The sequence below is a fragment of the Tenrec ecaudatus genome, chromosome 4 (genome assembly GCF_050624435.1).
Source record: "Tenrec ecaudatus isolate mTenEca1 chromosome 4, mTenEca1.hap1, whole genome shotgun sequence".
In the NCBI taxonomy this organism is placed as follows: domain Eukaryota; kingdom Metazoa; phylum Chordata; class Mammalia; order Afrosoricida; family Tenrecidae; genus Tenrec; species Tenrec ecaudatus.
The window spans coordinates 14,342,017-14,367,374 of record NC_134533.1 but is presented as its reverse complement, the minus strand read 5'-3'; the positions used below and the strand labels follow the sequence as shown (position 1 = coordinate 14,367,374).

The following is a 25,358-nucleotide window of genomic DNA, read 5'->3' as shown; positions in this document are numbered from 1 at the left end:
ACTACCTGTTCATCAAGGCTGATGTCGCTGCTGGCGCCACTGATGTTGCTGCCAGTTCGTCTGCGTGAAGGGGAGATGCAGGAGAATGAGAACAAAGATCGGACTAGAGAGTCGGCTCTACATTTCTTTACAAAGCAGAATGCCAAGCCCAGGGCACACGCCTGTACTAAAGGATGGCCACAGGACAACACTCAGAAGGAAGACGGCCCCCTTCATCGTGGCCAACACTGACAAGGGCAGTGACACCCCCACTAAGTAACTTTGTGAGGGGCAGGTGTGCGTACTTTCCTCAGGAGTCAAAGGTAACTTACTTGTGGCCCAAATTTTCAGGCATGGTGATGATATCAAAAGCATCAAAAAATTCAATCTCTTCATCCTCATCACTCATGTCTCCTTTGCCGGAGCAGCACTGATCTACAAGGAGAGAAGCCTCGTTCATTTACGTCGATGATGTTTACCACACGTCTGGCACGAACATTGCAACAAATGGAAGAGAGAATGGAAAAGCCAAGAGAAATCAACTGCTCCAATTCCAGTGGACCGACGTCCCTCATTCCAAAGGGGCAACTCACCGAAAGGCTGGTGGCTCAAACTCCCCGGTCCCTACCGGAGAAAGACTAGGCCTTCATAAAGACTGAGAGCCTCGGGGACCCTGTGCTAAGGAGTGACTATGAGTGAGTCGGGACCCACTCTGGCCGGCACAGAAAACCACCTGGTCATATCAGAACTAGCCACCGAGGAACTAAGTACATCTCTCACCTTTGCCGGAACCTGTGCTGCCAGGAGTGTTGGCTGGCAGCACAGTGGCGCCCCGGAAGGCCCTCTCCAGGTGGTTGTGCTGCTTAGCCAGTTGCTCTAGGGTCTCTTCCAGTCGGATACGCTGGTCTCTTTCATATTGTAGTGACTTCTGCCATTTTTTGCTATGGGTCTGGGCTAACATGAGGAAGTCTCGGCAGGCCTGTTTGGGGAAAGCAGAGAGATGTGTCACTGCCACTCAACTCATCAGATTTCCCTCAGGCCATGTCACTGTTAAATAATATTATTCTGGGAACGTCCACTGGAAATGGAAGGCTTTTGCTTGTTACGCCACAGTGTCGGTGACAGCCAACTCTGAGCTACAAGCAAGGTCAAACCCAGAACGAGCACACGGTTGTCATGGTCCTTTCACATTTTCCTGGTCAGACAAACGAAACGAATACCAAGTGAGCAGTAAACCTAGACAAAGTATGTGTGGCAGCAACACCTGGGGCAAGTCTGCGAACCACACACCAAGCCAGAGGGAAAATGCCTGGAACGATGGATTCCAACCAAGGCTGGACTGAACTGAAATCTATGCTCTACCCCTGACTTCATTGGGCAAGTTTTGAGTAACCTAAAACTGAATTTTGACACTGAGAACAGAGACTTTTGCACTGAGAAGGGCTAAACATGAATATATTTAGTGTGATAATTCTTGGTTACCAAGAGAAACAAAAGATTTGCCTGAGGACCTCAGGGCTCTAGAGAAAAGGATTAATCTGTTCAGATCAGTCCTCTAAGTGACCTTTCACTGATACTAGTGCCAAACTAGAAATACTGATTATAGGTATAAAAGGCCCTTCACAGTATGGCCAGAACCTGCACACCGGCCTCCGCTCCAGCCATGCCGACCCCTGCACCCTGCAGTGGCGCTACAATGAGCCGTCCATCACTATGATGGACCCACAGGTTTCTCTCGAGACTATCTTCCTTAGCATATGCTTTTCCACTGCCGAGAGTTCCCTCTGCTTGGCCTAGTCGTCTTCATTCTTCAAGACCTGTAGCAAATGGTACTTCTTCCGTGGCACCGCCCCCCAGTCTGGAGCAGTCAGCCTCTTCTCTACATTTCTGCAGCATTTTCCACTGGCTTCTACTTTACACCACTTGAGGCAGTCTCGTGGCTGGTCTCAGCAACCTTGTGAGGATACTACTACTATCATGCTGTTTACGGATAAGAATCACGGTCAGAGAAAGCAGGCTGCCCCTGGTTATACAGTTGGGACTGGACTGCCTTTCTGCAATATGACTCTCCTCGGTCTCGCAGAATTCGGTTGAGGTTTTACCTGCTTACAATCCGCCTCATCCCAGCTGCAGAGCTTCAGTGTGCTAGCAGAGCAACCTACGTTCACCTCGATCATGGCGCTAGGTGATCAGATTTTAACATGGGTAAAGTGGGACACCACTGATAAAACTCATATCCTGGCGAAATAGCCACATGGCAGCCGAAAACCGTATACCCTAGCTTGTTGTGCAGTCTTTCCAAAAATCAGGACTTTTTTAAAACACCGTGGGACGCGGGAAAAATTGTTGAAAATCGGGACTGTCCTTCCAAACGTGGGACGTTCGGTCACCTTACTGAGTGCACTCCATAATAACCAGTTCACCTTTCTCCCCTCATTAAATAGAAATCGCCCTAAGAACCTGTCCCCATTTACCTTATATCCCCTTAGCCTTGAGCCTAAAATCCAAATCAACTCAATGCCCCTGAGTCAGCTTCATAGGTCAGAGCACAGGGTTTCCAAGACTACAAATCTTTCTGGAAGACGACTGTCACATTTTTCTTCCAAGGAGCAGCTGCTGGGCATGAAGCACCAACCTCTCCATCGTAGTTGAGTATTTAACCACGGTGACAGCCTTCTTACCTAGAACATAAATCAAAACAAACCAAAACATCGCCACTGAATCAATTCCAACGCATGGTGGCCGTTAAGGGGACTACTCCTTGGAGTTTCCAAGACTAAATCTTTTATGGGAGCAGACAGCCTCAACACTGTCCCTCACAGCAGCTAGTGCAGTGGTTCTCAACCTTCCTCATGCCGCGACCCTTTCGTAGTTTCTCATGTTGTGGTGACCCCCCCAACCATAAAACTATTTTCATTGCTACGTCCTAACTGTCATTTTGCTCCTGTTATGAATCGGATGACCCCTGCGAAAGGGTCCGTCGACCCTGAAAGGCATAGCGACGCACAGGCTGAGAACCACTGAGCTCGTGGGTTTGACTGCCAACCTGCGGTGAGCAGCCACTGCTTATCCCAGAACACAGTCTGTGCTTATTAGCGATTGGCGACGTAGGGAAGGGTGCCACTGAGAGTGCACCCCCACTTTAGAGTACTCTGGTAGTAAGAAAAGCACTCTCCTAAGCACATCAGGATAGTGAATGAAATGTTTCCTTCCTTCAGACGTCATTTTTCCTAGCTGCGGCCCACTGTGAGCTTCGGTGCTCATTTGTAATTCGATTGGTTTGCCTTTGTTGTTGTTGAGGTGTTACAGTTTTCTGTGCATCTTAGAGCTTAAGCCCTTGTCAAATATGTCATTGCCAACAATGCTGTCCCCGGCTGTAAGTTCTCTTTTCGCTCTTTTGCAGAAGCTGTCTGATACACCAGATCTCTCATTTTCAGAAGGTCTGTCTAGATTAACTTCTGCTGGGCGGGCATCGTCAAGTTTTGTCTGATCAACTATGTACACGATAAATTAGGGCCCACACGTTTGCCCTGTTTTTACTTTCATCATCTACAGGTTCAGGTTCTACTCTTTAGGTCTTTGATTCATCTTGAGTTAGTTTTGTGTATGGTGCAAAGTAAGGGTCATGCTTCATTCTTCTGCAAATGGATATTCAATTTTGTCAGGACCAGTTTTCAAAAGACTCTCCACACCCCATTTTACAGCGTTCATCCCTTTGTCAGAGATCAGCTGACCATAAGGGCAAGGACCACAGATTCTCAGTTCTGCTCCACTGGGCGCTGTGTCTGTCATTGTGCCAGCACCAGGCTGTTTTGACTACAGTGGCTGTGAAGCAGGTTTTTACTTCAGGAAGTGAGAGACTTCCTATTTTGTTGGTTTTGCTTTTTTTTATTAATCATTTTATTGGGAGCTCTTACAGATAATATAACAATCCATAATCCTGCTAGATCAAGCATAATGTTATCATTGCTACCACCGTCAGTTTCGAAACATTTTTTTGTTCTTGAACTCTTTGCTATCAGCTCCCCTTTATCGTCTCCCCTACCCTGGTTTTCCTTTGTAGTGTTTTACTTATCCAGGTCTCTTTCCCTTCCATCTCAGACTAGTTCTCCCAAGTGATGCTCATGTTTAGGATGCACATTACCCTTAAGGCCTTGCCTGCCTGCATCACCTTGGAAGTTCAAAGGCAACAACCCTGGCACAGGAAACACTCTTCAAGCAATAGCCACCTATGAAAGGACACAGGCTGCACCAAACAGGAGGTGAGAACAGGACTTCTCTGACTTCAAAGGGCTCACTCCCTTTAAACCCAACACTGCAGAGTTAGGCCCTTGGGAGAAGCCCCCTCTTCCCTCGAAGAAGAAAGAGGAATGCATTTTCTTTCTTTTTTTTTTTTTGAGGAATGCATTTTCAACAGGTGTTTTGTTCAGCAAATTTTTACACTGGGGGGGGGAGGGATTGACATGGACAAAAAGTAACATGAATACGTAATTGTTGGTTCTTAAGCTCTTGTATTCCAAGAGCATCTATAGTTGCTGATTGCCTAGCCTTTATGACTGGTCACAAAGAGTTAGAAAAGCAGGCGTGTTAAAAATAATAATAATAATAATAATCATAAAGCCAGGCACGTGCTCCCTAAGAAGCAGCGGGGCAATTTGCTGAAAGTGCACCATGACATCGGACACCCGAGCCTCACTGAGGACTGCTGAGTGATGCTGGGAGGTGAACCCGACTCTTCCTGCAATCCTTTCTCACTAGAAAGCGGAGAAAATTGTGTTTTCTTTCTACCTTGCATGAAAGTGCTCAACACCATGAAAAAGAAAGCTGATCACAGCCTTCTTTCAAGGAACAAAAGGGTTAACAGAGACTAGACTTTCCCAAGAAAAGTCCTTTGATCTGTAGGAAGCATGTGAATTAAATTCGCTGTAGGCAGAAGTCTTATTATCACTTGCTAAGCAAGGGAAAATCTGACCCTAGTAAGGTAATTTTATCCCATTTAATTAAACATGAAAAAGGGGGGGGCGCGGCATAAGCCCTTTTCCACAGAATACTCTTCTCACTTGCTCATGAAATCCCTCCTAATGTTTCTATGTGGACACCAGCTGAAACAACCTGCCTGGTGAGAACCAGCCACTGGCTGAGGAAAACTAGCAGGTTTAAGCCACGTGTTCATTTCCTACTTATCTCCCCACCTGAAACACGCCAATATTGCCGTAGCCTATCACACTTACCTGGAGTCTCCTACCCGAGCCACTCAAGGGTTTCAACAAGGCAGGAGTCAAGGAAGTGGGAGCTTTGGCTCCCTCTTTAAATCCAAAGACCAGAACATGGGATTAGCTAGTAGCAAAAGGCTCTTACTGGTACTCAATGTACCACTCACTCCCACGCTGCAAGGCAAGATTAGCATGGTGGCGGTAACAAACACTCCAACTTCAAGCTGAAAGGAGCTAAGGTGAAAGGACCCCCGGAAATCCTTTAGACCTAGCAATTAAAGTGAGAATGAAAATCGCCACCACCCAGCGAAGTTAGGGCCTCAAGGAGCATCGCCACCAGTCGACCTGTGGGCTGTAGGGGCAGAGCTAGAACTCTGGACCACTAACTCACTTCCTGGCTGGAGCAAGGGAGCACTAGCTCCACGGAGCTGTACTCCTCACCACCTGAGCACAGCATGGGAGCCGTTTTATCGGTGCAACCTGTTCTAATTCAGGCCACCAACACTGTAACTTCAGTCCCCGGAGCAGTGAAGCAGGGCCGAACGTTCTGTGCTTTGCCTGTTTACCATTTTTCGGGGACTTGGGCAGAGCCACATGTCCGAGAGGGAAAGAAACAAAGAGGTCACTTACATTAATCATGGCATTGGACGTTATCCTGAAGAGGGTGGCCCGCTCATTGACCTGTTTGATCTTCTCGTTGCTCTCGGCGGGCAGCTTCAGGGCCTCCAGCTCACTGAGGGAGCGCTGCAGGGCTGTGCCGTGCTTGGCTATCAAGTCATTGCACGTGCTCAGGTCCTCCACTTTGCTGGACAGGGTCCGGAGGGTATTCTGCAGCTCAGTCTTGTCAGTTTGCGAGACAGACTCTTCATCTCCTGACTCATCTGCAAGGGTGAAAAGGCGAGGGAGCGGCACTGAGCCAGGCTGGACCGCCCAACGCTGCTGTGCTTTCTGACTGAGCAGGCTTGCAAGTCGCAGGAGATTCCAGACCATCAGAAACACCTGCGGGCCTTCTGAATGCTACAGTCTCGGGGTCGATCCCCAGAGACAGCTTCAACAGTGTGAGGTGAGGTAAGGTCCAGGAACCCACGTCTCTAACCAGCTGCCCAAGGGGTTCTGAAGCACACTAAAGCTTAAGAACCACTGACCTAGAGCACAAGAGGGAGAGGCTGAAAGGTCCTGGAAATGAAGTATTGAACTTTTTGCCTCCACCGTGACAGTCCCACTCTAGTCCTAAATAACGGTTTTCACAAATTGCTGGGGGTCTTGTGGGTCCTATATGAAGTGAGTTGAGAATCTCGATCTAGCGTTTGCAGACAAAGGCCATACCACTCCATGGCCTGCTGATGCACATCTCACCCAGAGGAGAGCTCAGGAACGTCTGACACTGACGCCACCATGAAAGCAGCCCAGGGTCTTCCGCTCATCTGTTTGCGATGCTAGTCAGGAAGAGCAGCTAAGTTGCAGCTCTCACTACTGGCTTTGTACCCAGCACTCTGTAACTGCAAAGTGCTTTTCCAGCAGTGCCACTTCCTTGGGGAGAGCTAACACCAGCATGAAAACCCAAACACAAGAAATAACCAGAGACCTGCCCTCTTTGCTACACGGCAAGGTGGGATGACAGGCAAAATAGCACTCGCTACAGAATAATTTACAAAGTAGGTTTTTTTCCTTTGTTTTGCTTACTAGATGTTAACGTATGGGAAATGACAGGGATAATACACAAACAAAACAAAGCTGTATGTGAACAGACTCAGTACAAGTACCATCAGGGCATAGCTGTCATTTTCTGACCACTGAAGACGTGAACATGGCAAAATGACGTTGTTTTTCTCCACAGAAAGCACCACATTCAATTGGGGCAGACCACCACGACTGCTAAGGAGCCTGGTGTTAAGTGCCCAGCTGCTAACTAAGAGGTCAACAGTTCAAACCTACCAGTGGCACCACAGAAGAAAAGACCCAGTCACCTACTGTCATAAAGACAGGTCTGGAAAGCCTCGTGGGGCAGTTCTACTCTGCCCTATCGTGTGTTGGATTCCGCTTGAGGACACACACCACACCGCCACCAGCAAGACGGCAGTTTCCACTTAACTAACAGATGGCTAAGAAAGGTATCAAGAGAAAAGACGAAACTGCGAACAGAGAATACGTTCTCAAATAGTCCTAAGACTGAACTACGACAAAAAGTTATTTCTCCACTTTACACTAACTAGTCAACTGGTACAACAAAGAAAAGCACAGGTATTACACCTCCAGGATAAGAAGTCCGCAGTGTCAGCCCTCCAGATATTTGGGGCAGCTAATTCTTGGCTGCCTGTACCTTGTAGGTGGTTTAGCAGCATCCTTGGTCTCTACTCACTAGAAGCCAATAAAGCTGACAACGCCTTATCCACACAAAGCTGTGATAACCAAAAGTGTCTCCACACACTGACTAATGTGCCTGGGGCGGGGCGGGGGGGGGGCGCACTGGGTGAAAATCACTTCTCTAGAAGACATACTGCTCGAGGAATAAAAGCCCAAGCTACCTAGGAGATGGGCAGTAATCAAAATAGAACACACAGAGGACCAAAATGAGACATGACCCAAAAAAGGGCCCTAGAAAGCTCTCTTGGCAAGGTGTCTTTTGTGTCCTACCTGATTCTGCCAACATCTTCACAGCCTTGGCCTTGGCCAGCTCCAGGGCTGTCACCCAGCGCTGCCGCTCCACCTCTGAGCTAGCCTTCAGGTGGTAGGTCTGTGCCCCGCCATTGGAAATGATGAAGTTGCAAGAGTCCTCCACCGTGATGTTGGCTGTGGCGAGGTTGATGGTCCCTCGGCAGGTGTGCCTCATTTCTGCCTTTGACCTGCAACAGCAAGACCGAGACAGGGCACGTCAGGGGATGGCAAAGGCTGGCGATGGTTTGTCTTGCAGCGCATTCCAATTCTTTAAATAACTCTAAACCCATGGAAAGGCCTTTGGGATCAGCAAGATGGAGTGGAGGCTCCCTAAACCTCAAGCAGCAGCCAGCAGGGCTTTCCTTCCAATCTTCAGAGGAGGATGCCATTGCCCTGCCGTTGCTCTTGGCATTTCTTTTTTGAAACTGGCTTTACCGGGGTAGTACGCAAACTAGTTCACCAATCTTAAATGCGCCACTCAGTGACGTTCCACAACACACCCAACTGTGTAACCACGGCCACAGCCCCGCGTAGAACATTTCCATCACCCCAAAGCACCCTCGTGCCCTTCTGCAGGCAGGAAGTTGCTTTTTCTCTTTTTAACAGAGTAGGTTAGAATTTCAAAGTGCTTTACAAACTCATACAACAAATGGCCTAGTGAGGTGCCTCATTCCCTACTAGAATACTTCTGTGTGCTGAAGCACCATCGCTCCCTCACTGTAACTGAGCACTCACTCGAGCTGGGTGAGGACGGTTGCCGGAGGCTGAGATGATGCGGCCAGAGTGTAGTAAAGCACACTGAGGCGCCGGGAGTACTGAACACTGGCTACAGTGCAAGTGCTATGAAGAAGGACCTCAACTAGGAATGCGTCTGAGGGAGTCAACCAAGACTAAGTAGAAAAGAATCACCAGGTGGTATCATCTTTCTGGAATAGGGTTTCCGACGGTCCACTGACCTCTATCGGTGGGGACTGCTAAGCCATCCTATTAATAGCTAGCTGGGATTCAGCGGTCTGTTCTCGGAGGACTGGGTGTAAAAATATTCTCCACCTCTACTGACAGTTCTATTCATACACTAACTTTTGAACTTTACGGCACTCCTTGGTGGCAACAAGCTGTAAGTCCCTTCTCACAAAACATCAAGCTCTTAGCACAATGGTGGGGTCGGAGATAGGATGCACACTCATTTCCCTGTGGCCTGCTGGTCATGGCTGGGGCTGCACTTTTCTCCAGACCAGCTGGGAACATAAGAAGGTCAAAGTCCTCTGCCTACTGCCACAGCACAAAGCACTGCCACTCCCCCTTTCACAGGAGCCAAACACACCTGGCAGGTCCAGAATTCCTGCATGACAGACTTGACACACACCCTGGCTCCAGGAGCGAGGCTTCGGTGTTTGAAAGTCTGTTTACTGTTTGGGAAGACAGAGTGGCGGCAGTTTGATTTTCCACTTGACACTGGGCATCTGCTGTGAATGTACAAACAAGCAGTATGGCATAGCCGGGGGGTCTCCACCAACAGGGCCATTTTCCATCCTCTGCACCTGCCGCACTGTAACACGACTCCCAGTCTTTTTCCTGCTCTCACTTCCCACCCCGAGGCCTGTTTCAGTTACATCATGAATAATACAGGCCAAATGACAGACGCACAGCTGGCGGCCCGGCTCACCCAGGCTTTCTACTCCCAAGGTATTAGCTGAACTCTCCCCCACACTCTGCCTTGTGGGCCCGAGACTCCAACTCCCTGGGAACGACTTCTTCCTGGATCAATTTCATGAAGGAAGGACCACCAAAGGACCCTGAGAGTAAGGCAGGCTTGCCCTCAGAGGTGTTGGGTTTGGGCAGATTTACCAGAGGTTACAATATATGATCAATATACAAGTGGAAGAGATAGGGCTCTTAGTATATAATGAGATGGGTGTTCTAGGCCTCTGAGAATTAGGTGGTTATCTAGGGGTGCCACAATAGAAATACCACAAGTGGGTGGCTGTAAGAACGAGAAATTAATTTCCTCCAAGTTTAGTAGGCTGAACATCCAAATACAGAAAACTGGTTCCAGGAGAAGTTTCTCTTCTCTCCCGTTGCTTCTGGAGGAAGGTGCTTGTCTCGTGTGGGCCTCTGTTCCTCGGCAATCTTCAAGTAGCTTGCCATCGCTCTTCCTCCACCTCTGCTTCCAGGCTTGCTTAACTTAACTCTTTTATATCGGAAAAGAGAGTGAATTCAAGGTACACACTACTCAAGTCCTAGCTCATTAACAAAACAAAGACAACTCAGTTCCAAATGGGATTATGCTACAAATAGAGAGGTTAGGAGTTACAACATATTTTGATTAAATCCATAACAGTCTATCCTGTGCCCCCAACTCATGCCCTGACCACATGTACCCTTGTCACAATATCATACCCCACTCTTAAATCAACTCTAGGTCCAAAATCTCATCTTCTGAGGTATCTCAATCCACTGTGTGCAAAACTTTTAAGTGAATGAGGAGTTACCAAAAAAAAAAAAAACACCCGACATTGAGCTAGGTGGTGCAGAGTTTTTTTCCCAAGTAGATGAGTATCCAGCAACTCACTCTTAGTGCACCCAGTGGCGTCACCAGGGAAGGTTCTCTCTGGTCACTGAATTTTTTTCGTAAAAGCAGTTTCGCTTGAACCTCATTTTTTGTGATGGCTCATTTAAGAGAACAGTATGCAGCTGTGAAATTCTGTTTCCTGCTCAGAAAAAATGCCACAGAAACTATTGTGATGCTGAACACAGCTTACAAGGACAGCACTGTGGGAAAAACTTAAGTGTACGTTAAGAGAGGCTTTCTCATTTCAAAGAAGGTGAAAGGCTGATTGATGACCAACCTTATTCCAGATGTCTGTCAAGTTCCCGAGGGGATGAAAATGTCTGCTTATAGTGCATTTGGAGTTTGTTCCACCAGCTCAGACTGTAAAGTTTCTATTTAGAGGTTCTGAAAGACTTCCTAACCGTGTGCAACAAAAAATAGGCCTAATTTGTGGTAGATGGGGGACTGGTTTTGCCACTCCGACAATGCACCTGCTCACAGTTATCTCAGTGCACCAGTTTGGGGCACAAAAAACAGCATGCCTCCCTTGCCCCACGCACTTTACTCACCTGACCTAGCTCCATTCCCGACTCCTTTATGCTTTTGCAAGTGCAGAGGGACATGAAAGGATAACAATGTGAAGACACAGAAGAGGTGAAGAAAAAAACGAGGGAGGTGCTGTCAGCCATCCAAACAGCTGAGTATGAAAAAATGTTTCCAAGAATGATATCACAGATTTGACAAATGTACTAAGTGTAATGGATAAGGTTGTTTTGTAAAAGAAAAAAAAATTCCTCTTTGGGGGAGATGGGGGGGACAGGTTACTCTTCGTAATCCATCCTGGAGTAAAACTCCTCATCTGTGAAACTATGAAATCTAGACCACAAGTTATCTGTTTCCAAAGTACAATGGCGGAATGGACACAACATAGGCACTTGCAACACAAATGGGAGAAAGTGGTGGGAAGAAGGAATAACAGGCATAAAGCAAATCTGAACCCAGGCAGGTTTACATTAGGTCTCAAAGCCTAAAAATAATTCCTTCTTCTCTGAGATTGTCTAGACAATGGCCCTGCTCTCTGGACTCTGGGTGATGGGTTTGCCCTATGAATCTCAGGTGGTTTTCTTGGTCCTGGGCCACAGTTCTGTATTTCAGGCCCTCTGAGATGGCAGTTCAGCTCCTGGCCGGCCCATTCTCCTAAGCGCATTCTTCTGCCCCTCAGCTTTGGGTGGCGGCCCTATCCCACAGGTGCACTGTAGGAGCAGCCTGGTCTGTGGAGCCAAGTAGTTTAAGATCAGACTTTGAAGCCTACAAGGCTGGGGCCCCACCATTTGAGATCTAAGAGACCATGGCCCTGCCCACTGGAAACAAGAAGGCTCTCCTTCAGGCGTTCCTTCCAACATTTCCAACAGATCTCTTGCCAATCCAGGGATGGGCCTATTCTCTTCTTACAGACAATAGATTCCTGCCTGTAGAATTCCAGACTTTGGGATTTTAGCAAATCTTTAACTCTCCCTTTTTTTCCATCTATAGGGTGTTGGGTTCTCTGCTGTGGTATTTGGTTAGATCTACTATCTCAGGCTTAATTTCTTTAACAAGAAAACAGAAGTCCCGTCCTTGATTCCTTGATGAACATCCTGGGACATATGCTCTTTGTGGAGTGGAATTCCCCAAACCTTTAACTTCCATTTTAATTTTACACAGGTCACTTTCAAGTCCACCTTTTCCCCTTTGCATTTTACTCTGAGTGGTGAGAAACCATGTGGCCCTTATGAGAGCTTCCTTAGCAATCTCACCCACCAGACATCAAGCCCATCATTTACAATTCTCCCCTCCAAGTACTTAAAAATAATTCACACCAGTTCTTTCCCACTGCACAAACAGCATCTCTCTCCCTCCACTTTACTACAATCATCTGTTCGCGGTTCTCTCTGAAAGCACCACTGTGTTGGTGGTGCCCTATGCATTCTCGCAGATATCAAGTCTTCATCCATAGCACTCCATGCTTCCTTGGGAGCCTTTCCAGATTGCCTCTGCTGTCCACAATCCTACCAAGAGTTTCTTCAAGGCAATCTCGGCTTTTACCAGAAGGCACTACTCTCCTAGCCTCTACCCATTACCCAAATCCAAAACCAATTCCACACTTCAGGTTGTCTCTTAGAGCAATACTCCACTCGGTAGACAATTCTCAAGTTTTCTAGTGCTGCTGCTACAGAGGTAACACAGGTGGTTGGCTTTAACAGACAGACATTTATTTTTTCACATTTTAGAAGGCTAAAATCTGAATTCAGGATGCTGGCTGGAGGGGAAGGCTCTCTTTCTCTTGCTCAGCTCTGGAAGAACACCCTAATCCTATCTCCCTGTATCTGGTGCTGCTGTAACAGAAACACGACAGGGTCCCACCGTTTAGAGGACTAAGTGTACAAACTCTGGGAGCAGAGAAAGACTAGCTTTGTTGGCTCTAGAGGAAGGTGCTTGTCTGCTCGAGTTTCTGCTCCTGGGCGACTTTCATGTGGCTTGGCATCGCTCTTCCTTCACCTCTGCTTCCTGGCTTGCTTGTTTACATGTCAGCTAGATCTCAAGAGACGGAGTCAATGTGCCCTACACCAATCCCGTCTCTTTCACTTAACAAAGACGACCCATTAGCAAATGTTAGGATTGACAACATATTTTGCAGGGGCATAATTCAATCAACAACAGGGATATTTTCTGGCTAGAAAGGTTTGCTTGAAAAGGCAAGCCAAAACAGTAATTCAATCTCTAGAAGCTGGCCAAGAAAATTAATACTATGATCCTGCTCTGGGAAAGTGTGGATTCTGTGCATGATTTTACATAAAGCGACATCTGATTAACTGGGTGCATAAAACAGTGCAGAACAAGAAAAGGAAGAAAGTGGCTTGTTAAGGACTAGTGAGAATGTTTGGTGCGGAAACGGGTCTAGGAAGTATGTGATCTCAATGAAAAAGAAAGCAGTATTTTGAAACAAGGCATACAACGTGAAAAAGCATGATGATGACAACTTGGATAAAAAACTTTAAGGGGCGATGAAGGACTGGAAAATCTCTCCCGGGGAAGAATAAATTACTCCTCTAGTTAGCAGGAGCTCTAGTGGTGTAGTGGTTACAATGGGCTGTGAGCCGCATGGTCGCCAGTTCAAAACCACCAGCAGCTCCAGAGGACAAAGACTGGGCTTTCTACTCCCGTAAATAATCAAGGAAACCCACTAGGGGGGTTGCTATAAGTCAGCCTTGACTTGATGGCAGTGAATTTGGTTTGGTTACAATTAGCAGGAAGTACTTCTGTCTGACTCTGAGGATAGATTTGATGACTTTAGATACTGTTGCTTGGATGGTTTGTGGGTGGTATCATCTTAGCCAACAAGGGCGGTCATATTCCTAAAATGCGGCTGATATGTTGTGAAAGTTTAATCTGTAATCAAGACAGGTACCACTTTCTGTTTCAAGAACAAAATTAAGTCTGGGGTCTTAAAGGTTTGAAGGCAAACAAGTGGCCATGTAGCTCAGAAGTAACAAAGCCCACATGGAAGAAGCACACCCGCCTGTGTGATCACAGGGTGTCGAGAAGGGATCAGGTATCAGGCATCAAAGAAAAAAAAAATCAAATCATTGCGAATGAGGTGGAGTGCAGACTGGGGAATCCAAGACCCATCTGTAGGCAACTGGACATCCCCTTACAGAAAGGTCAAAGTGAGGAGACGAGCCAGTCCGGGTGCAGTGTAGCAACCATGAAACACACAACTGTCCTCTAGTTCCTAAATGCTTCCCCCCCCCCCCCAACCAACTATCATGATCCCAATTCTACCTTACAAATCTGGCTAGACCAGAGCGTGTGCACTGGTACAGATAGGAACTGGAAACACAGGGCATCCAGGGATCCCTTCAGGACCAGTGCTGAGAGCAGTGATACCAGGAGGGTGGAAAAGTTACAAGGATCTACATATAACCTCCTCCCTGGGGGATTAACAACAAAAAAGTAGATAAGGGGAGACATCAGAGAGTGTACAATATGACAAAATAATAATAATTTATGTTATCAAGGGTTCATGAGGAAGTGGGGAGCGGGAAGGGAGGGGAAAACTGAGGAGCTGATAACAAGGGCTCAAGCATAAAGCAAATGTTTTGAGAATGATGATGGCAACAAATGTACAAATGTGCTTGACACAATGGATGGATGGATGGATTATGATAAGAGTTGTACGAGTCCCTAATAAAATGATTTTAAAAAAGAACAAAGTTAAAAGTTGGAAAAGTACTTGAAGAGAGAGTAACACATATGACACAAATGTCAAAGATCAATTACTCATCAAGACAAGACTGGTACTAATGGATCAAAGTAATTAGCTGGCCTGGATAAGAACTTGGATAAACTTTTGAGACTACGCATCGGTGCTACTATTGACTTATGGGCCAAGTCAGGATATAAATCAACTAAACATGAGCATGACAGTCAATTGATAATAGATGAACAAGAACAGTGGAAAAAAACTGGGCCTTGGAGCAAACTAAAATTTTCTATTTCGGATGTTACATTGGCCTGGCAGTCCTGGAAGACTAGTTAAAAAGGGTCATAATTAAGATCAGTTCAGAATACTGTAACTAATACACACTGTTGGGCTGCTAAGCACAAGGTCAGCAGTTCAAAACCACCAGCTACTCCGTGGGAGAAAGACAGGGTTTTCTACTCCCATAAGGCCACAGTCCCACAGGGTCACTCTGAATCTGCATGCGCTCAACAGCAGTTTCTGCTTTGGAAGCATGAACCCTAGTGGCATAGCAGTTACACTCTGGGCTGCTAAGCACAAGATCAGCAGGATGAAACCACCATTCACTCCTCAGGAGAAAATTAGACTTGGAAACCCACAGGGGCATTTTACCCTGTCCTGTAAGGTAGCCATGAGTCAGAATTGACTAGACGGCAGGAAGTTTTTTTGGTTAAGCAGAAAAGGGTACAGGTAAGTCCTTAGGTCACGAATATCCCACTTACTGACAACTCAATACTTGCCCTTTGGTGTTATGTAACTCTGCCCTTGAAATAGTTGAACCAACTCCTACTGACAATAAACCCTTCCTCACAGCCACCTTCACTTGCTGCACCCACAGCTTTTAAATCATGATAAAGGCTTCCAGTCTTTTTTTTACACCCAAGTAAGGCAAAGTAGGAACCTTAAGCATCCGTTCCACGTACATACAAATTAAACTTAAAGATGCAGTTAAAACACATCTTGTTTGCAACGGGGGTCAGTCTGTAATTTATGGCACTTTCCCCAGTTAGACCCCAAGCATGTGTTCCTAACAATCTCCAACACCCACCTCTCCATACCCTCAACTATTGGAGCCACAGACTCCTAACTTTATTAAGGAAAGAAATGCTTTTTAACATCAGCATTTTGAACCCAAAAATTTAAAGTAAAATTTCTTTAGCAGGATTTCAGTGAGAGATGCTACTATAGTAGGCAGTCTTCTGCTAAAGGATACTTCTGTACTTTTAATGTAAAATGTCCACATTAACCATGCTTGACAAACTTATTAGCTATAATATAAATAGCATTCGATTCATGTCACACTTACTTGGGTTTTAACGTATGCCAGTTCCAACTGACGTGGTTTCAAATCCTGACTTCAGGGGAACCTTGGGAAAGCTACCTGGGCTCTCAGTTTCCTAAGCAGTAAAATGGGATTATCTCCCAATTCCATGTGTTGGGGAGCTGATGAAATGCTGCAGGGCAGTCCCTGGGTTACAAATGAGATCTGTCCCTAAGTATGTCTGTAAGAGGCATCTGAACATCTCACAAGGGGTGGTTCTTACCTGGCCTTACTTTAGTGCAAGATAAAACCTGGTGGTGCAGTGGTTACAGCACTCAGCTGCAAACCGAAAAGTTGGTCGTTTGAACCCACCAGCCACCACGGCAGTCTGAAAAAAACTGTGCAGCCTTGGAAACCCTGTGGGGCAGTTCTCCTCTGTCTTCAAGGGTCACTATGAGTCAGAATCAAATTGATTGGCAGTGTGTTTCTTTGGGATCGTGCAAAAAAAGGCCTGTCCCCTGATTTCAAAGTTGTACATACAACTCGTCAAAGTGACTATGGTGAAAAATATGTTGTGAACAGGGACGGCTTCAATCATTTCTAAGTGAGGGCTAGTGAACATCGCACTAAATGGCGCATATCACTTGGTGGTGTTGTCAGTAAGTGGGAAATTTGTCAGCAGGGGGCCTTCGCTGTGGAACACCTAAGCTGTGCTGCTCCAGTCCTTCGCAATATTTATGTCTTGTCCCCAAATAGCTCTACCTCTATCTATAGTAACACGGGAAACCAAAAGGTCCCCTGTATGCTACCATCAGGCCAACTTGTGAGTCACCATGAAACATTCCAGGGAAACATCGCTGATGAGAAATACGCACTCCATCATTCCTAACCGGGGCGATCCCAGAACTGTTGGTGCACAGGACCCTTCCTCATCGCCACGGGGCAAGAGGGCCGAGCGGGAAAGGAAAGCCACGCTGGCCTGCCTGCCCATCTCCAGGGCAAGTCCTGGGGACAGAAGGCGGGGCCCAGAGAGTCCACGCCACACGGTGGACCTGGGCCTGGTGGCTGCGAAGCACCTGGGGGGCTGGGCCTGAAAGCCCTTGAGGAGGTGGGGCTCTCACTGGAAGTTCCCCGGGAGCAGCGCGCTCGGAGTTTGGCTCTGCGAACAGTGCGGGCGCTTCAGCAGCGACCCCAGGGCCCTTCTAAGCAAAACGCAGTGCACCGACGAACTGCTAGGTGCCCGCTGCGAAAAGTGGGTGCTTCCCCAAGGGGGCAAGGGGAAAGGCTGGCATCAGGCGGGTAACCCGATGGTTGGGCAAGTTCTGGGGCTCTGGCTTTCGGGGAGCTGGGCCCATGTCTCGGGCTGTCAATCCGCGCAGTGACAAGCGTGGGCCTGGGGCGACCTTGGCGGCGGGGTCCCGGCTGCCGGCGGGGGCGAGGTGGGAGCTGCGCCCCGGAAGCAGTTACCTGTAGTAGCTCAGGAGCCCGTTGCTCAGCACGAACCACCGCCGCTGGTAGCCTTTGATGTAATTGGTCCACTTGAAGAGCCAGCCTTCGCGAGCGGAGCCCGAGCCCCCGGCGCCCGAGCCCCCAGCCGGCGGCGCAGGGGCCGGGCCCGCCGCCGCCACTCCACCGGGGCCCGGGCCCCCCGCCGTCGCCACGGCCGCCGTCCCAGGCGTGGCCCCGGAGCCGGGCCCCGCGTCTCCGCGGCCGCCGCCGCCACCTCCCATCACCGGGGGCCCGGCGCCGCCGCCCGGAGCTGCAATGGCCGCCGGGCCCGGTCCCACCACTCCCCTCAGCTCCGCCGTCGCCATGAGCCGCCGCCGCCCCGAGACACGACCGGAACCGCCTACAAGAGCCGCCGCCGGGAGCGCCCCACACGGCTAGCGCTTCAGCCGCCGCCGCGCAGCGTCCCCGCCCCACAAGGCCCGCGGCGGGGAGGCGGGCTCGGCCGCATGGACGGAGGGTGTGGATTGGAGCCGCCGAGTGTCACTTGCGAAGGGCCCGTCGGACATTGGTATGTCCCTGGGCTCCGGCATTCGACAGCGGCCTGTGAGAGCCCGGGGCGGGACGCGGCTTCCTTCCGCGCCGGTGATTGGTCCCCGTTCAGGCCAATCAGACGCCGGCTCAAGCTCATTGGCGCTTTCCTGAGGGCTGTGGCGCTCAGGAAGGAAGGGAAAATGCGGAGGGCCCGGCCCGTTTGGTCGTTGATTGGCTGTCGCCCCTGCTACTCATTTTAGTTGATGGTCCCGTCACTGCCACGTCACCTCCTCTCAACATCATCTTCCGTCCTTCCGGATTGGTAGGTAGCATCAGTTGCTCAGTCTTTTATTCCATGTATTGATTCAATGGATGAAAAGGGGAAGAAGCCTCGTCTTTACAGACTCACTTTCATTTCTTATTGGTGGAACCTTATGTCACTTACTTATTGGCGCAGATGATGCTTGCCAGGCAGCTGGAACTTGGAAATTCTGACCAATGAAAGAGACGTGATGAGAGAGGGGATGCTGCAGCCAATAAAATTCGGGAAGAGTGCCTAGGGGGCGTGCCCGCCAGCATCCAATCTGAGAATTAATCAGCTGCTTTCGAGCCTGGCCGCCCGGTTGTTCACAGCTGACTGGGTCCCCTTGAAGGGCTGGGTTGTGTACTGCAACCTTGAATTCCTAGGGAGTGCAGGATTTCCCAGGCTTCTCATGAATCCACGACCCTCTTCCATGATGTGCTGTTCAGTCCGTTATCGCTCCGGACCCCTTATCTCGAGTCAAGGTTGTCATCTGCCTCGACTAATTCTGTCCCGTGAGTTGCTGACCTTATTGTGAGAACAGATTCACCCGGACCAATGTACTTGTCACCTAAGGCCTTCGTGGGTCTAGCATAGGAGGATGCTTAACTTTGCTCTGAGAAGAAGGATTTCTGATAATTTGAAAAAAGGTTTGTGTCCACACTTTGAGGCAAATCACAGATTTAACAACTAACCTGACATTCAGATTGAAACTCGTTACAAACGGAGACAAAGTCGTTGAACTTTAAGGAATCTAGTGCTTGCTACATTTTGCTTCTTTGAATAGGCGAGATAAATCGCTGTTTGAGCTAAAGAAAACGCCTTGTTTTCTCTGCTGTCTATTCAGAAAAGAAAGTGGTTTTACAAAGAGAAAAGCATTGATTGAACTGTGGGAAAGGTCACTGTTAGAGACCCGCAAGTCCTTTGTAGCTCATATCGACCATGTGTACAACATAACGAAACCCTGCCCAGTCCAGTGCCTTCTCACAATCATCGTTATACTTGAGCCCTCTTTTGCATCCGCTGTAGCAATCCATCTTTTTTAAATTTTTGGCGTGTGCGGGGCCGGAGCCTTTAAGAGCGTATCAATCCATCTTATGGAGAAGTCTTCCTCTTTTTTCGGTGACCATCTACTTTATCAAGCATGATGTCTTTTTCCAGAAACTGGTCCTTCCAAAGTACATGAGACCAAGTCTACCCCATCCCGATTCTAAGGGTCAGTCTGGTGTACTTCTTCCAAGACAGATTTGTTGATTCTTTTGGCAGTCCATAGTAATTTCAATATCCTTCGTGAACACAGAATTAAATTACAATTCATGGCCAGTCTTTTCTATTGCAGTAAATGGTATATGGACCATATCTGACTTTCCTATGGCCAAGAGTCAGGGGACAAACATGCCGCTCACTCCATCCGTACTGGCATCAACCATTCTTCCCACGGCATTCTACTTCTATGCTGAGCTCGATAATTTGCCGTAATGGCCACACAGAACCTATAGACAGTATTTAAAATGATGGGTGTTTATTAGGGACGTTATTAGGTTAGCACAAGTCGGGATCAATAAACAGTAAGGATCAGTAAACTGTACGGATCTAGTCCTTGGTCCACAGCAACACCTCTCCTCAGCCAGCAACCAAGTCTCTATCTGGTCATCAACCTCTCAGCCACATGGCCCGCATGCCTCTGCTTTCCTGGACCAGGAAGCCCACCTGTTGCTCTGTCTCACAATTCCAGTGTTTCAGAACAGATGAGAAGAAGATACCCTGTAGTCCTGGCACTCCTCCCCTGAGTCTCCATGTCATGGTTACTAGTACCTCTGGTCTCAGGCTTCACCACTTCAGACACTTCAGATCTGGAAGATGCTTTTCCAAGGATCCTGGGCTTTTTCTTTTTGCTGCTGCTGCAGCGGCAGCAAGGATGGTACACCCTTATAACTAGGGGTGGTAACAAAATTTGGCCAATTCCCTTTAGCACTGTTACACACACCTTATTTGCCTAGCTCCAATAGGAGTTACAGAGACTTGGGCAGAAGAGCCATATTAAAAATTTCACTTCACCACACCTATAATTGGCCAACTTTCACAAGCACGAGAGACCATTGGAAATACCATGGTGTGGGCCAGGCCCTCCTTAGTCTTCAAAGTGACATCCTTACTCAACACTGTAAGGAGATCTCTTGCAACAGTTTTACCCAGTGCAATACATCTATGATAGTTCGGTCTTCTGGCAATTTGGCTGCACCCAGATTCTCAGTTTGATAGTTGAGACCTATCCCATAATGTGAGCTACCATATTGTAGTCAATTCCATGATGGCCTCAACTGTGAGAAGCCAAGCAGTTGTAAGCTTAGAATGGAGTGATAGCCCCTTTACCAGGCCACAGCCCTGAAGCACTTAGAAGGGAGTTTCATCAGGATGTGACCTAATTCTATATAAGTTGTTGCTGTGCAGAAGCTAGTTGCTGGTCCTGGATCCTGCATCTGTCTCACCAACCTCTAATTTTTTGGTCTTGAGCCAACATCCCACTATATTGCCTACCAATCCTGAAAGCAATCAGTGATCTGCCATATTGCTTGACAAGCTTAGATTCTTTTGACTCTGAAACAATGAACCTAACTGGGTGAACTTGGATTCCTCTATTTCTGTCTCCAACAACCTGTGATCTGCCTGATTGCTGGTTTGCCAGCCCCTCCAGCTTAACATCTGACCTATAAGCTTGAACCAGGTTGAACTTGCCTGCTTCTACAACTGTGTGAACTGTTTCCTTGGTATAAATGTCAGGTGCCAATTGTGAAAGAGACCATCAATTGCTCCTATGAAAGTACAGATTGAATCTGAAAGGAAAAAAAAAAAAACGTTCTCAGGAGCCAAACTATGACCTTGAGTATACCCCCATTTGAATGTAGAGATCATCTGGTTTTGTTCTCTAGAGAACCCACCCTAATACCATATGATTTTATTTCTGGATTGTTTCCATGAGCATTGATTGAGGATCCAAGTGAAATGAAACACTTGGCCACTCCAGAATTTTCTCCATTTATCATTATGCTGTTTGGGGTCCACTTCTGAGGAATGTATTTTAAACATCTACAGTTAAGTCATTGAAATGACAAATGTTTAATTTCCTATATGCTTGACACACATACAAAATGTAAGAAAAAAACAAAAAACCCAAGTAACCTCAGTTAGTTATAAGCTGAGATTTGGAAATTAAACAATTTTTCTTAATTGAACTAAATTGAATCAATATTGAAATTATTATTTTGTAATATTTTTGTGAAACTACACACCACAAAATCCATTCCCATCCCACAGTCTCTGACATAAAGATATGTGACATTGATGCCGTTTTCCACATGGTATCAACATTCCCCTGTTTGTTCTAGTTGTTTTACTCCATTGGCTAAAACTCCCCTGCTCCCGGGCTTCTCTGTGTGCTTTCAAATAGCTGTTTTTAAAAATTTGATTTTATATAGATGATTTCTTAGATGACAACATTGTTTATTTTGATGGGAGTCACAAAGACTATGGATAAAGGAGCCCTGCAGAGAAATGTCACTGTTGGTATCTGAAGTACTTTGGACATCACAGCAACAGGCAAGTCAATCACAGCACTTCAAACACCAGCAGGGTCACCCAGAGTGGAGAGATTTCAGTAGAGCTTCCAGACTTAGAGCCAACTAAGAAGAAGAAATAGGAAGTAGCCACTGACAACCTTATGAATAGCTGTGGAACACTGTCTGAGATGTAAGCGTCTCTGTTTGGAAGGCACTTGAAATATGACCGGGGAAGAGGTGCCTCTTCAAGATAGACTTGGCCCGCATGATGTGAATGGAGCACAGCTTGGGGGGCTTCATTTGCCGCTGATGGAGCAGGAGGCACAAAGAGCAGGAGGCACAAAGAGAAGAAACGGCCTCAAATATCACATCATCAGAATGAAGAATGCACAAAGTATGAGTCTATGAACATCGGGAGTCATCACAAAGGAAATGAAACGCATAAAGATCGATATCCAGGCATCAGGGAGCCTAAATGGACTGATATTGGCCATTTTGAAGTGGGTAATAATGTTCTAATATGCCAGGGACAACTGATTCAAGAGAAATGACATCGCATTCATCATAAAAAGACTATTTCAAGATGTCTTCAAGTACAATGCTGTCTGTGATAGGATAATATCTACACCCATAAGAAAGACCAGTCAATACAACTATCCCTTAAATTTACGCACCAAACACTAATGGCAATGCAAAGAAATTAAAGAAATCTTCAGTCTGAAATTGATTACACATACAATCAGGATGTATTGATAATTACTGCAGATTGGAGTACAATAGTTGGAAATAAAGAGGGCAGTAGTTGGGAAATATGACCTTGGTTACGGAAGCAAGGACTGGCGATTGCATGATAGAATTTTACATGACCAACAACTTCTTCATAGCAAATAACTTTTCAACAACAAAAACAAAAAGCAAAACTCTGTGCCATCGAGTTGATGATGCTGATTCACAGTGACCCTGGGACAGAGTAGAATTGCTCTTGTGAGTTCTGAGACTGTGTCTTTCTCTCAAAGCGCAGTTGGTTAGTGGTTTTGAACTGCTGACCTTATGGATTATAGCCCAACTCATAACCACTAGACCCACCAGGGGGCACTATATATGTGAATCTCACATGATGGGATAATCAGGAATCAAATTGACTACATCTACTTAAGAAACAATGAAGAAACTCAATATCATTAGCAAAAACAAGGTCAGGGCCAACTGTGGAACAGGTCATCAATTGCTCATAGGGAAGTATAGGTTAAATCTGAAAAAAAAAAGAAGAATGAAAACAAGTTCAGAAGAGACATCATTCAAATGTGAGTATATCACACTTGAATTTAGAGACCTTTGAAGAATAATCTGACTCATTGCAAGATATGACTCAAAGAAAGATATGACTCATTGAATACAAATGACCAGGACCAGATGAGTTATGAGATGACATCAAGAACATCATACATTATGAGCCTCTAATAAAATGATTAAAAATAAAAGAACTTCATACATTAAAAAATACAGAAAAGAAACACTCCTGTGAATATCAGAAGAGACTCTGAAATTTGCTACTGAATATAGCTAAAGTAGCTAAAGCAAAAGGAAAAATGAAGTAAAAGAGCAGACAAAGTAAAGCATCATAATGAAATGTGCAAGGACCTGGAGGTAGAAAACCAAAGGAGAAGAACACTCAGCATATCTCAAGCGCAAAGAAGTGAAAAAAGAAAGAGGAAAAGCATTAAATTTCAAAATTGAAGGTTTCTACGGGCAAAATATTGAATGATGCAGGAAACATCAAAACAAGATGGAAGGGGTGCACAGAATCTCTGTACCAAAAAGGGTTGGTCAACTTTCAGCCATTTCAAAAGGTAGCATATTATCAAAAACCAATGGCACAGCAAGAAGAAGTTCAAGCTGCACTGAAGACAGTACCCAAAAAAAGGCTCCAAATTTTACAAAAAAACTAATATAGATATGACAAAATAATAATTTATAAATTATCAAGGGCTCATCAGGGAGGGGGAGCGGGGAGGGAGGGGGAAAAAAGAGGACCTGATGCCAGGGGCTTAAGTGGAGAGCAAATGCTTTGAGAATGATGAGGGCAATGAATGTACAGATGTGCTTTACACAATTGATGTATGTATGGATTGTGATAAGAGTTGTATGAGCCCCTAATAAAAGGTTTTTGTTTTTTTTAAAAAAAACTAATATAGTGCTGGAAACACTAATTTATGCCAAGAAATTTGAAGGCATCTAGCAACAGGAAGAAATGCATATTTGTGGCTATTCCAAAGGAAGGTGACTCAACTGAGTGCAGACATTGTGAAAAAATATATATCATTAATATACAAGTAAATGTTTTCTAAAGATAATTCCAAAATGACTAAAGCAGTAGAACAACAGGGAGCTGCCAGAAACTCAAGCCAAATTCAGAGGATGACGCGGAATAAGGGAGCATATCGTGGCTGGTATCAGATGGGTTTTGGCTGACAGAAGGTAATACCATAAAGATGTTTACTTCTATTTTACTGACTTCATGAAGGCATTTGGCTATGTGAATCATAACAAACTGTAGATAGCATTGCCAAAAATGGGAATTCCAGACAGTTCATGAGTACATGCACAAATTGTCCGTTGACTAAGGGCAGTTGTTAAACAAGTGGCTACTGGATGGTTTAAAATCAAGAAGGGTGTGTGTAAGGGTTGTATTCCGTCAGCATATATTTTCCACCTGTATGTTGAGCACATCGTCTAAAAACTGGGTTATCTAAAGACGAATGTGGCCTCATGATTGCAGGAAGGCTCCTTAGCAATCTGATACAATCTGAAACTCTGAAAGTTATGAGAGTTTAAAGCACTTGCTGATAAAGATCAAAGACAACAGCCTTCAGTATGAATGAAACCTCCACATCGATAAAACAAAAACCCTCACCACTGAACCGATAGACCACATCATAATAAATGAAAAGATAGAAGTTGTCAAGGATTTTCTTTTACTTGAATCCACAATCAATGCACATGGAAGCAGCAGTCAAGAAATCAGACTATGTATTGCAGTAGTCAAGCCTCTTGTACAAGAATTCTTTAAAATGTTAAAGAGCAAATAATAAGAGAAGCTGGAGGATATGAAGAAGTATCAACAGGATTGGAGGGAGGAGTACGAACAACCTGCGATATGCAGATGATATAACTTTGCTCGCTGAAAGTGAGGAGGACTTGAAGCTCTTGCTGATGCAGGTGTAGGATTGTGGCTTTCAGTGTGGATTAAAGCTCAATGTAAATAAAGCAAAACTCCTCACAGCTGTCCCAATAAACCACATCATGATAAATGGAGAAAAGACTGAAGTTGTCAAGGATTTCATCTTGTTTGGATTCACAGTCAGAGTTCAAGAAATAAAACGCTGCATTGCATTGCTGCACAAGACCTCTCTAAAGTGGTGTTGCTTTGAGGACTAAAGTGTGTTTGACCAAGGCCAGAGCATTTTCAACCACCTCACATGTTGGACAATGAATAAGACTAAAGAAGAACACGTGCATTTAAATGATAGTGTTGGCCAAGAATATTGAAAGTACCATAGACTGCCCAACGAACAAGCA

The 25,358-nt window shown here is 46.2% G+C and overlaps 1 protein-coding gene across 1 annotated transcript in view; it reads right to left on the bottom strand.

Moving 5' to 3' along the window:
* The window catches only part of OSBP (oxysterol binding protein), a 38,242-nt gene extending 20,426 nt beyond the window's left edge, over nucleotides 1–17,816 (bottom strand). The window contains exons 1-6 of the mRNA XM_075545663.1: nucleotides 17,409–17,816; nucleotides 7,827–8,035; nucleotides 5,823–6,073; nucleotides 760–958; nucleotides 312–414; nucleotides 6–60 (exon numbers count right to left, since the gene is read on the bottom strand). Coding sequence (XP_075401778.1) covers nucleotides 6–60; nucleotides 312–414; nucleotides 760–958; nucleotides 5,823–6,073; nucleotides 7,827–8,035; nucleotides 17,409–17,755 — 1,164 coding nt within the window. The 5' untranslated portion in view covers nucleotides 17,756–17,816. The remainder of the gene's footprint in view (nucleotides 1–5; nucleotides 61–311; nucleotides 415–759; nucleotides 959–5,822; nucleotides 6,074–7,826; nucleotides 8,036–17,408) is intronic.
* Between the last annotated feature and the right edge of the window lie 7,542 nt (nucleotides 17,817–25,358).